The sequence below is a fragment of the Tetrao urogallus genome (assembly GCF_951394365.1).
Source record: "Tetrao urogallus genome assembly, chromosome: 8".
Taxonomy (NCBI): Eukaryota; Metazoa; Chordata; class Aves; order Galliformes; family Phasianidae; genus Tetrao; species Tetrao urogallus.
In genome coordinates, this window is record NC_136821.1 from 33,366,872 (window position 1) to 33,380,620 (window position 13,749).

Below are 13,749 nucleotides of genomic sequence, written 5' to 3' on the forward strand. Positions count from 1 at the left end.
TCACTGACCCTGTATGTCAGCTTTGCGCTGATCAGTTTGTCTTGAGAGATTATATATCTGACTTTAGTTTGGTCTGAGGAATTGAAGTGGTTAACATTCTAAACATAACGTTCACTGCAGTTAACAAATCGTCACCATACTGCCTGGATTAGGATCTTATTCAGTAGTCTGGGGAAGTTACGTCGGCAGAAATCTCCTGTTGAACTCACCTTTGAGGAAGCATTTGTCTCTTCTTGTTCACAGGCTGAAGGCGCATTATGCTTCATACGAACCAGTGCTGAAGCAGCTGACTGAGAAATACCAGTCTGCACTGAGGCAGAAGATGTTAACTGGTTTGGAGAGGGACAGAGCAGTTGGGCAGGTAAAATGATGGCAGCCACTACTTGCAAAGCTGTACGAAGTGCTTTTGGTAAATAATTTGATAAATGGAATATTTATGGTAGAACAACTCGCTTTATGTGATAGCTTGAAGCAGGATATTTTAGTGAGTTCCATTTTATTTGGTAATATGTTAATATTGAAAATATGTGAATCATAGTGCTCTAGGTAGTAGTTCTCATTTGTTGCCAATGCTTGAAGAGCAGTGCTAAGTGATGCGCAGCTGCTGCACGTTCATTCTTTGTCAACAGATTGAGGAAAGGTGTGTTATTACTACAGATTCATACATTTCCATCTATACTTTTTAGAAATCTCTTAATTTTACTGCTATTTATCTATTTTTCTCCTAGTTCTATTTTTTCCTAACTAGTAGGTACCAGAGATTTTGTGCCAGGAATAATGGAGTACTGTTTTGCTTCTGTGATCTTAATTGATGTATAGGTTGGTATATGTGACATTCCATTCCATTAGCAGAATACTATAAGCACAGATAGGATGGGCAAAGAACAGAAAATTATCTTTGCCATGTTTAGCTAATACGTTGTTTGCTTAGAAGGAAAAAAGAAACTCTGAAAATCACTGCATTTCAACAGTAGGATTGGCTGTACGTGGGTGACATGAAAGGAATTCAGCATGCTGACGCTCTCTTCTAATAGTTCTCATTTCTCATTTCCTCCTTTCCTCTGCCTCCTGGTTTGCTCAGGTCACCTGGGGGCTTACTTTAAAAGTGTTCAATAAATAAAAGACGACGTGTTAAAGAAAAAGAAAGGTTACTGTCCAAATGTAGTTATTCTGACTCAGGAATACAAAACATAACATAGTTCCAGTGCTATGGAATCTCAGGGATATAAAGAGCTGTATGAACTGTAAGAATTTTGGAGCGATGGTGTTTTTGTAACAGCACCTTATTTTGTGATATTTTTATGGTAAAGCTGCCTGTCATCTTGTACCTTGGAATTTAAGACCAGCGATAGCAGTGGTTAAAAGCTGCTAGTAGGTTTTGGTCCCAAAAATTACACGTGGCTGCTTTGTTTTATGAAAATAATAGAAGTACTTTGAGAAATTGTGGATGGCTTTTCTTGTATCACACCGTTGCGTTGGGCGTTTCCAAAATCTAGAATTAAATTTAATGTTTTTAACTTAGAGAAAATAAAAACAAATGCATGGAGCTTAAGCAGATATCAGTGACGTGTGTTGTGAACACAGCAAAATCAGAGTTCATATAACCTCCTCTTGTTCTCTCCTCTGCTCTACTTTAGGTTACGGGTTTACAAGCTATATTACATAATTTAGAGTCCGGATGTGCAATTCAGATTCCTGCAAAAAAAGGTAGAGTATTTCTAACAACAAACTCACACTGATCAGGAGCTTTTTCTTGTTATGGTGCATTACAAAATCTGGTGTAACAGTACATTAAAGTACTAACAGTTTTATCAGCTGTCTTGGTGACAGAGCAGCAACTTTATAATGTGAATATTTTTTCAGGCTGAGGACAGTGGGGCTGCTCATGACAACATGAATATGATTATGGAAGGCCTTAATATTAGGAATCTACGTGGTCTGATTTTGTTATCTATTAATACTCTTCTTTTAATGAGTGGGTTGGTTTGTTTGTTTGTTTTAGTTCCCTGTAAGAAGGTATATGTGGTGCTCTGGGAACATTTTGAAAATACTAGTGTATCTAGTGTATGGCTTTAGCTGTATAATATGGCTTCAAACAACTTCCCTGTTGCTTTGAATAAATGCTTCATTATTAACTTTTCCTAACTCTTATCACAAAAAAATTTTTGGCACTTTTTTGTCCTCTGGTTTGCTAGGTAAGTGAAGTCTGTGCTACCACATATTTGTGAGCACCTCTGTCGCTAATGATTTTGTACCTGCTTCCAATTTCAGTCGAATTGGATGGAGAGAGAGAAGTCTGAAAGAAAACAGGTTTAAAGAAGACTTATGAAAGTAGATGAGATGATAAAGGGAAGCAGTAAACTCTACTCTTTTTGACAACAGAGCATTCGTAGGGGAAGGGTGTTTTGCATGTAGCTTCTGTTATGAGCAGTACTTCAGATTTGACATTAGAGAACTCAGAACTTCTCAATCATGGCAGCATTACGTACCGTGCAGCTTTCCAGTGAATCATTTCCTGCAATTAGGGCTTAAAGAAGTCCCTTGAAGCACACCCAAATATCTCTTGTGTTTAGATAAAGAGCATACCCGTTTTTATTTCTGTATGGACCTGGAAGGATTCTGCAGACTTACTGGTATAAACTAAGCTATAATTTTTATATAATATAGAAGCAAATAGCTTCTAAATTAAAAAAAAGAAAAAAACAAACAAACAAAAACCAAAAAAAACTTTTGTAATTACCTATTTTATCCGTTAAAACAGTAGAATACTGCCATCTTCCTGGTTTTTGGATTCCAATGCCTTTTTTGTATGAATTAATATTGTATTTCTCAGCAAGGTGCATTTTGGGCCCCCAGAATTTCTATCTGTGCCTGTGCCTGTGGGATGTGCTCTCCCCTCATCTTTAAATCTTGTTACAACTGAAGATACAAACCTGTGTGCTGCTGGAGTGAGCTGAACTCATTTTCATTCCACTTGAGACAGAGAGGTAGAGGCTGGGCTTTTTGTTTTGTTAGTTTAGGAGGAGGGCACATAGCATTCAGCTTTTCATTGTACTCCAGTTTGCAAATATATATTGTGGGTTCTTCCCCATGCTAGTGTTTTGCATTATAGATGCTCTATCTGTCCCTTCCCCACTACACATGCTTTCATTTGTTATCTGAGTGAATCCAAAAACTGCTCTCTGGCTGCTCACAGTTCTTGTTTATTCTTCAGAAATCTTGAGAGCACTTAATAATACCAGAAAGTGACAAGCAGGGGAGCACTTTATAAATGAAGAAGTAAGAAAAAAAATAAAGCATTTGGTCTCCAGCATAAATGATTAAGCTCATCAGCCACCCACATGCTTATACAAGCTTTAATTTTCCTCATACCCTGTGTATTGCAAATTAAGCAGTATTTCAGTTGGTTTCTTGCCAACACTTTGCCCTCTAATATTACGTAATTCTTACTGCGCTCTGTAGGTCACACTCAAGTCTCAGTGGGTGATATTCTCTGGTTCAGATACTTTCTGTAGCCTCTTGAATTCTTATTCATGTGATGGTGCAATTGAAACCTTGAGCAGCAGCGGTGCATGCATACTGGGGAGATGTTTGCTGTGTTTTTCTCTGAGTTTAAGTTCTTAATTCAGAAGGAACCCGTGCTGTTGGGCTGGCAAGTCTCTGCTATAAAGAGGCGTACGGCTGCATTATTTTTTCCAGTTCCCATCTCTTCAGGACTTGGGTACTTCGTACATCGGTACGTTTCAGTTAGAAGTCAGTGAGCACTCAGATTGGCAAGTTTGCCAAGGTGAGGTGCCTTTTCTGGCCAGCTGTCTGCTTTCATTGCAGCACGGAGCTTGGAGGTGTGAGGATGGCTGTTTGCCTGGCAGCAGGAGGTTGCCTATCACTGCTGCTGCTTTTCTCCCACACAGTAGCTTGGCAGTGTAACACCTGGAACAATGATTTTGGCTGGAGGGCGTTGAAGGTGGCTAGTACCTAGGTTGGGAGCTGCTGGAGAGTTAGAAGTTTTGAATAGCAGCAGTGAGGTTCAGCACCACCAATCCATTGTGGGTTGTTTGCTTTCAGCGTGAACTGTGCAACGTATAATTGAGGACAAAGGGAAGCTTCTTCTTATAAACATGTATCTGGCAGCTAGGTAGAAGTGAAAGTAAGAGAATTTAATGTTAAGTTTAGGACAACTATTCTGGGTATTTTACGTAGGTGTTTGATGTAGCTACCTTTAGCCTGATGCTTTTCAAATAATGGAATGAGCTAGCATCTGTGATACAGAACATGTAATTTAATTTATTTACTAGGTGTTCTTTCGTTTGTTTTTTTTTGTCTTGCTGCCAGTTAGACTGCTATTTAGCTTTGCAAACAGTGCTTGTACCCAAATCTTCAAGAGTTGGTCATCTTCAAGTGTTTTTTAAATGCTTACCAGTTTAAGGCTTTGTTTTCTGTTCACTCGCCTTGTTTAGAGTTGACAGGAAGAACAGTTAACAGTTATAGAGAAATTCATTTGTGCTCAGGATTAGGACTTGGCCATTTGGTAGAATCTTTCTACTTGCACTCATAAGTCAGTTCTGAAAGATAAATTGGTGTAATTTGATTTTATGTTTTGAGATAATTTTTAAAAAGGTTTGGATGTTTTTTTGCAAGAACACTTGCATTAAAGCCGTTCAGAAAAATGGTGCCATGATCATACATAGAGAAATCTAATTATCAAAGAGAATTCACAGTTTTTTTAATTTTATTTTTATTATTATTTTTTAGGATATTGATAGATATTAACAGATCATTTGCATCCCTACTTATGGATCAAGGCATAATGTTAAGTAGTTCTGTAAGGAAAAAAAATAAACATTTTTGCTTGAAAGAACTAAGCTATTTTGGTCATGGTTTACTTACAAACCTGGCTGCGTGCTTTTCTAACAGCTGGTTCTCTGAACATCTTGTAGAGCTGTTATTTGCTCAGTGTGTTTCTTGAATTTTCTGAGAACAGGAACTGCTTATTTATTACCCAATTATATTCAAAAGTTGAACTCGGTGAGCTTCTTTAGTCATGGTTGAACTGCCTCATTGCTGAGCCTGATAACTGTTCTTTTCCTTTCTTCAATCTGCTGTAATTGCTCTTAGAAGGTCATGTAAAAAAGAAATTTAAAAGCCACTGGCTAAAGTAGCTAAACCTAGTTGTCCCAGTTCTAGCTGCGGTGCAATCAGAATACAAGATCTACAAAGACAAGCTGTTCTCGTCTTAATGCAATCCTAATGGTTCAATGCAGTTTGGCTTCTTGTTGTTGAATGGCTTCAGATTTCAGAGCCCTTCAACTATGGTAACTCTGTGTTCATTTACAAGTATGTGCGCTTCAGAGGCCCCACTGGTAGCAGTTGCTGAGTGAGGGAGGAAGTGTTTGCTTAGGAAAGTGTTTTCCATTATGCAGTTTCTCAGACAGAAAGTTATTTAAGGTGTCTGTGATGGTAGATTTAACTTCCGAAGCAGTGAGAATAGAGATATTTTGTCAGACCAGGCACAGCTGTTTGTATGAATTAATTTTACTTTGTTTTGATATATAGGAATTTTTTTTACTTTTTAAATCCATTATTTTTGTCTCAAGAGAATCATAGAATGGCCTGGGTTGAAAAGGACCTCAAAGATGATCTAATTTCAACCCTCCTGCTGTGGGCAGGGTCACCAACAACTAGTAACAGTAGAGAGGGTTTTCTCATTTCTTTTTTCCTCTATAAAGACAAAGCATCTATTTTGTGGTCAAGGTTTTACTCACATTGTCTTGTAAACATTTAGACGTGTGGTGTTAACTAATTGTTTCAACTTGGATTTTAGCTGTGTAATCTGTTTCTGGAGCAATATAGCTGTCCAAACCCTGTTGGAATTGCACGTTTTCTTATTGTGTGTACATGGTGCAGGCTGTTGTAACGAGATACAGGGATAGAAATGGACTGTACTCAGATGCATGGAAGCTGCCACTGCTGAGGGTGTTGAAGAATGCTATCTATTCTGCTGGTTACTGGCAGATTTGCTGTGTGGTGGTACATGTGAGCCATATCTTTCCTCGTATTCCCTACCACCTATTCTGACAATTTACAGCTACTTTAACTGCTTAGGATTTCTGTGCTGTTGTCCATGTGTAAGTAATTGCTTGTTTGAAAGGTGTGTTTTGAGAAAGGGCAAAGAAGTAAAAAGCAATGTAAGTTGTAAATCAGACGAATGCGTTTGTGGTAGATATTAGGTAGGATGCAGTGAGATGATGAATGGCATTCCATTTTATTGTGACTCTGTCCTGTACAGAAAGATTCAAAATTATTACAATGTTTTGAGGGCGAAATCGGAGCTACCTATTATTTAAACTGAAATAGGTCCCAACAAAGCAATTAGTGGATTGTTAGTTATATGGCTTCTTGGAATACTTAAAATGTATGTTGCAGTAACCTTGGATATCTTTCTATTTAAAGCAGAGTTTCTGCTGAAACTTTTTATGTCTAGTTGATATCAAGAGACATTTTTCAGGGAAGTGAAAAAACCTGATGACACTTATCTTGGGTTTTGTTTTATAGCTGGCCATGAATGTGAAAGGAAGAAGGGTTTGGAAGGTTCCACTCAGAAAGCTCTTCAGGAAGCAAGGCAGCAAAAAATGCTTGATGCTGGTCCGGTTCAAGATTCAGAGAAGAGGAGATATCCAAAGGTATGCACCTTTCTTTTTAGCTGCTCAGTATCTAATGTAACCTATGCTAGATATGATGAGTAAGCTGTGGTGGAAGATGCTGTCCAACGTGGCTGAAAGCGGTCTATTCCGTAGTGACAGATGTTTCATGAACATAAGTAGGTCAGTAGGTATCAAATTCTAATTTTTTAATGTGAGATTCTATGGGGAGTAATTTTTCAGGGAATGATAGAGCCTCTTAGGAGCTGAGGCCAGCAAACTACTTTTCAAAAGCCTGATGTAGTCACCCCACAAAGAGCACTGCCTATTAATGCATATTGTTCTGTGTTTTTTGTAATTTGGGAGAAATCTCGATGTGTTCCGTAAGACTTCTCAAGCATTTCAGATTGTTTCAATTGTTTTTTAAATGGTATTAGATCTAGGGTAGTAAAAGGAAGAAAAACAAGGTGAATTATTAATTGACCCTGGTATTTTCTTAACTTGAGTGTACCAAGATGTGCTGCTGTTACATTTTGCAGGTTGTACAAAAAAGAATTCCCAACAGAATGTTTTTAGTTGTTGGAATAGTTGTTTTCTTTACTTGGTTTATTTCTTTCTTTCTTGATTTTAAAATTACATTTGGGGGCTCTGTAATAGTAAAGATCGAGGTAAACATTCTAAAATGTGGAATTTTTAGGCTCTTAGAAATGTTGCTCTGGCTTATTTTTCTCATTTGGGAACCAGTGTTAGGGTTGATGTGTTCCTGCAGAAAGCACAACACTATTTCTGTTTAGGGTGTTGTAGTGAGAACCAACTTGAGTAAACTTTCATATCTCCTCTAAGATACGTCTCTAGTTTTTTGTACATTTTATCTGTTGTTTTTTTTTTTATTTGAGAGCATTTATTTTGTTGATACCAGCAGTGTAATTCTGCTTTAAAAAATATATATTGATGTATTTCTTTTTTCATCCCTTTTCAATGTCTCCAAATTTTTTATACATAGTCTTGCTTTTAAAACACCTCCTTCTCATGGAAGTAACTCCATCTCTACTGTTTGCCCACCTATTACTCTTTGAGTATTACTGAGTCACCTGCCAGTCCCTTTCACCTTCTGTGTTCTTCATCCAGTGCTTAGAAGTGTTCATCTCAGACTCTTAGATGTCTCTTTCTTTCATTTTGACTTGTGAACAGATGAGTATTTCTTGGCTTACAGAATCCCATTTTTGTTCCTGCTCCTACTGAAGTCATCACTACTTTTATAGTAAATTTTAGTGGAGTTATGTTTTGCCCCCAGAATATATAAACTTGGGTAGTCTGCCTGTCTGGCTTGCTCTTGTTCTTGAAATTCATGAGCACTGTTAGTTGACTGGTTCTGGCAAGCATCTGTGCTTCTGCAGATCTCAGGTTCCCAAATGACTCCTAACAGAGGCCCAGATGTCTTTATTTAATCAATTGATTAAAAAACTGGAGCAAGTCCAGAAATAAGACATCAGAACCTAGTTTGAATGTGCTGGATTTTTTGTCTTGACTGATGGATTTTAGATTTTAGGTATGAGGTTAATAACGGATTGGTTCTGAGAATTATATCACGTGGGTTGTTTTTTCCCACTTCACATAAACATCAGAGGAAATGATGAAGCTGTATGGGGCAAGTTAAGATTGCTTAAAACAAACGCACTCTCACAACTTTGTCCTGTAGTGTGCATTTATTGAATTATAGTACTAATCTAATAACTTTATAAATAGCATATTTGTGCTAAACATTTTGGCTTGCAAAGTGTTTGTTCCCATGGAAAGGATTGGGAGTAAATGAGCCCCCTGCCCTCTTCAGGTCAATTGATGTGACGTTTGGAATAGAACTTGTATATGCTGCCTCATCTCCTTTGGCCCATATCAAAAGATCAGATCAATTTGACTGTCTCTTCAGTGTGACTTAGCTTTTTTCATATAGTGCTCAATTTCAATGAGGCTTTGTCTGTATTAAAGAATACACTATAAGCAGTGTTTTTGTTCTCGTTTGTAGTGATGACAGGAGCTCTCTGAATGTATTTTGGGGGGTGGAATTGCTTACAGAAATTTAAATTTAGGCTTTATACCACAAATGAAGTAAGGAGTGTAGTTGAAAGCAAATAGATTGTCCTGGAGTTATATCCTTGAGCCACAATTATAAATGTTTGTGTTAGCTGTACAGCTATGGAAATTAAAATGATTTCAAGTCTTTTCTGTGTCTTGTAGCTAAATAATGATGTCAGAAATGCCTCTGCTTACTTCTAAGTAGATGCAAATATGACTCATAGCTGAGGTAGAACATTGACTCGAAGGACAGGCATATATTGTGTTACTGTAATATGCCGTATTAGCTGACGTGTAATTTAAAAGCTAATGTCCCTTTGAGGTGAAATTGATCCTTGAAGTAGTGAAAAAACAACTGGAAGTTTTTTTGAGAGATGCATTCTTTTGATTTTGAAATGTTATTTTATGAGACTGCAATCACCCAGTAGCAGGCAATTAGGCTGAACTGATTACTTATCTAGTTCTTAAAAAGCCAGTATCGATAGCATCAATATTATTAGATTATTAATTAGCTCAGAGTACTGCTTTAAACGTTCGAATAAATTAAAATGCGCTTACAGATCATTAAAATTAAGGAAGCTTTGATAATTTGACTTCCACTATTAGCTAGAAATTTTATTTTTCAGTTTTATGTTATTCTTACTAATTTTTGTCAGGTTCCCACAGACTATGTTTTCTGTTTGATTTCTGTTAGTTATACTAGCAGGGCAATTGCAGCTTCTCTGTATCAAGGTGATTCAGTTTCCACATACAATCTATTATGACGCAGTTTCATTTTCTGGAATTTTATTTGGTATAAAACTTTATCAAAAGGGGCACGAGACGTTTCTGGTGACTGAGATGTTACCCATCTCTGTGGAATGGATTTGGAAATTATGGTGAGTGGCACGTTAAAGAAATTACACAAGTGAAATCCAGTGATCATAAGTAACTGCTAGCTTTTGTAATTCATAAGGCTTGGAGGCCTAATAGCACATGCTTGCATGCACGAAACTCAGTTTTCTCCTCAGTTGTATGCAAGACAGTGTACAAAATTTAGAAGCTCCACTGTTTCTGTATTGTGAAACAGAAGAGAAGCTAAAATAAATGATTTCTTGATCAGATTATTGAGCTTGACTATAAGGTATATGTAAATACGTAAGCCATATTGGAGCGGAATTGGAGAAATAGAAAGGGTGGTAAATGAAATAGGCAATCATTTTGGGTTTGCAGTAAAATTAGCAGGAAGGTACTGATTTCATTTTCAGTAGAGGGAAGAAAATTGACAGATAAGTCAGGTGTTCTTATTTTTCTGGTCCTTTATTGGGATAGATTTCCAGTCAGATCCCAAAGAAGATAGAATTACGAAAGGTTTCATTCAAGAGTATGAGAAAGAAAATACATGCCTGCATATCAGATGAGGAACTAAGTAAAAAGAAATTATAAACTGGTAATAGAAGTTGAAATTTCCCAAGAATTCTGGATTGGAAAAGTGAAAATGTCTGCACACATGGAAGAAACAGGAGATGCTGTGGATAGAGGAGAAGCAGTAAATGTTATTGCTTTATATCTTCTTGTTAATTGTGAGTCCTTCTATGTTTTTAATAAAGCTTTGGTTACTGTCTCTCGGGTCATTCTTATAAGCATCTGTGGAAATTTGACCTGATGAAAACTTTCTTAATGAATGGAAGACAGATGGAAATAACACACAGCTGTATCGAGTGGGCATTTGTAGGGATATGTTTTCATTAATGACGTGGGAAATGAAATACTCTGACTAAATTTGCAAACCAGTTTATTCTGTTTGGGCTTGACTGCAACAGTAAGTGCAGCTGAGGACAGGAGTGCGATTCAAAACTTGACCCATTGGAGAATTTATGGGGGGGGGGGGGAGAAGGCAATGTAAGAAAAGGTTCAGAACTCTACCTTTACAAAAACAGCCAACTGTACAAACGTGGATCAAGATGAAAATAAGCAGTTGATTAAATACTGTTTCTTTAGAATAGAATCTAGCGTTTGTTTTATATAAAACAAAATTAGCATAAATCAACAGTGACACATTGCAAAATAGCTTAATGCTGTACTGCAGTGCAAACCAAAGATGTTGTACAGAGAATGTGAAATAACCCTCTTGCTTTGTTCGCGTGGCTTTGAGCGCAGAGTCACGTTCAGTTGGCTCACAGTTCTCCCTTGTGGGAGAAATGTTGCACCTACATCAGAGCAGCAAGAATGATTAGAAGTCTGTGGAACTCAGTTGTGAAAGAAAGGGTGAAAGTTGCACTGTTTACAGAGGGGGGAAAAAAAGACTAATATTTAAAATGTAAATGAATTCTGAAAAAAAAAAAAAAAAAAAGAAAATAATGTGATAGAACAGGAAGTAATAAGGTCAAACTCCCGTAAGGAATAAGAGAACTTGAGATTGCATATTAAATTCATAATAGTAAGTATGGTGCAGTTCTGGATCCGATTGCCTCGGGAGCTCCTGTCAGTGGAACAGGGCAGACAGGTTTGTCTGAGGAATAACATTGGTGTAGTTGGGAGAAGAGAATCACTGACCAACCAGCAGAGGATTTTCTTCCCTGCCATTATTAGGTTTACCAAAAAACTGTGCTTTGGCAGAAAATACCTCCACCTTGCTCTTAAGAAGCAGACTCCTTTTAACTTCATATGAAAGAACAGTGATGTCAAAATCATCATCTACCATTAGTTAGACTCAATGGCAGAGAATAGGGGAGTTGCACAAGTCAGTGTCTGCAGACAGGGAGGCAGTGAGATGATACGCCAGCTGTAAATGTTTATGTGAGAACCAGTGAGCATGGCTGTGACTCCAGACTTAGAGCACGAACAGCACCTTGTCCAAAGGACTGCCATCAGGTATGGAGTGGGAGCTGGGGGTTGCTGTGATGGTAGTGGGTATGAAGAAGACAAGCACAATCATAATTAGAGTATTATACCTCTTCTACTTAGGAAATTGCTGTTCTGTGACTCAGATTTTAAGAATATGATCCACTGAGTGTAAGCCAAAAATGTTCCTTAGTTAATTTATTTGTTGTCTGTTTATCAGATAACACACTTTTTTTAAGCTCCTACAATAAATTTGAAAATAGTTTAAAAAAAAAACAAACAACCTTTCTTCTTAGCTGAAATGTATGCTTTTAAATGTGATGCTAGCTTTAAATTTAGGTTTTGCCGAAATATTTTTCTAAATGTGTCACACCTACATAGGGGAAAAAATGTGTAAGATCTTAAAAAAAAAAAATATATATATATAAAGAAAAACACCCGCAAGAAAACTTAAAGACAACACAGATACAATTTTCCATCCATCACTGCAGCTTTCTTAAGACACTGAAAGTCGTGCCTTTCTGAAAATAATTACATTTGATTCTTTAAACTATTGGCCCTTGATGAAATTACCTTGCAGAGTTATCAAAGGGTTTCTTTCTGCTGAAGAACACTGCTTATTCTGAGTCGTTACATATTGCTAAGCATAATAAAATAACAGGCCTCTGAGAAGGAAAACAATACAGAAGAGTTTTGGAAAGTAAGATTTATTTGATCTAATTGAAGATACGCTTTACATATTCATGTATTTTTTTCTGTGTAGTTGAACACAAGTGCTGTGACTGATTTCAGAAAAATAGCACGCCTATCGGGAAGCTGTGAATCTCATCCTTGCTCTGAAGTATGTTGCTCCAAAAGTAATGGCTCCTATCTGTTTCCATGGACACTGCAACAGATAAAAAGAACAGTATGTTGCCACTACTTGATAGAGTAAATTCTCAGCTACAAAACAATTACTCACCATAGTCACCAGCACTGGTTGCGTTTTCACCAGTGCTGAACAAGAGGCCGCGTGTCATGCTTGTGAAAATCCGTGCCAGTGGAGGTGACCTGCTGTTCCACAACTGCTACGATGGTGTCATTGCTAGAAACTCTGCCCATGCAGTCCATCTTTCATTGGCTGGAAGTCATAAGGCACCAGATGTGGTGGGTATGATAGGATAGCCCAGCCGAGATTTGGCAATGTACTCCACAGACTTCAGACTGTTCTGGGGCCTGGCGTTATCGTGTCCCAGGAAAAAGTTGACTTCTCTGGCCTGACTGTGGAAGTTCGAGCCTTCAGCTTAGTCTGTGCCGTGATAAAGCAGTTGCAGTTGATGGTTTGTCCAGGTTCCAGGAAATGTGGAAGAGTCATCCCTTTCTTGTCCACAGGATAGTGCCCATTAATTTACCCACTAAAGGTGTTGTCGTGAACGTTTCATTCAATGGGGAATTCACACGTTGCCACTCTAGGGACTTCTGTTTTGATGTTGGCTCATAGTGGTGACACCACGTCTCATAACCAGTAATTATGTCATTCAGGAAACTGTCACCTTCTGGCTCACATTGGTTCAATAGGTCGTGACAAACATGTGGTGTTCTTTCTTCTCCTTTGTGAGCATTTGTGGAGCCCACCTGGCGGCAAGCTTTGTGATACTGCAGTGTTGCCAACATTCCTTTCGATGCGTTGAAGCTTCCATGTCAGGCAGCATTCTGTTAGCCTGCTTGTCTGCTGCCACCTGTCACGTGGCAGCAGAATGCAATGGGATATTGGTGGAAGGCTCTATCTATGCGATGGGATATTGGTGGAAGGTGCCATACCACCAACATCCACCTCTGATGTCAACATCGTAAAATAGGAGGCGTTTCTTTTGGAGCTGCCCTCACGTTTTACAAGAGGTGCAAATGATAAAACCTCGGTTGTGTTAATATGCCAATGCTTCAGTTTCCTGGAAAAGTGACTTATTGAAATTATGTTGAATAAAAGCAGCAGCCACCAGAGACAGCTTGATAAATCAGTTAAGTGTCAAAAAATAGCTTTGCTGTCGCTGTGTTCCTCAGGACAGCCCTGTCAGATGGGAAGAGAGTTGCTGTATTTAGTGTTTCCTTATCCTGCAGGATTTCCCGCAGTGTGCTCTCATTTGCTTTGTGCTTTATGGCAGGCTTTGGCTTTGCATGATTTAAGAGAGAACTTGACAGCACAACAAGAGCCCCCATACAAAGCGCACGCAGCGGG

The 13,749-nt window shown here is 38.1% G+C and overlaps 1 protein-coding gene across 1 annotated transcript in view; it reads left to right on the forward strand.

The window, feature by feature from the left end:
* SPAG16 (sperm associated antigen 16) overlaps positions 1-13,749 on the forward strand; it is a gene marked incomplete at both ends in the record, with an annotated part of 350,116 nt that overhangs the window by 19,493 nt on the left and 316,874 nt on the right. Inside the window, 3 exons of the mRNA XM_079538894.1 lie at positions 244-361; positions 1,638-1,707; positions 6,553-6,680. Of these exons, the coding sequence (XP_079395020.1) occupies positions 244-361; positions 1,638-1,707; positions 6,553-6,680 (316 nt within the window). The remainder of the gene's footprint in view (positions 1-243; positions 362-1,637; positions 1,708-6,552; positions 6,681-13,749) is intronic.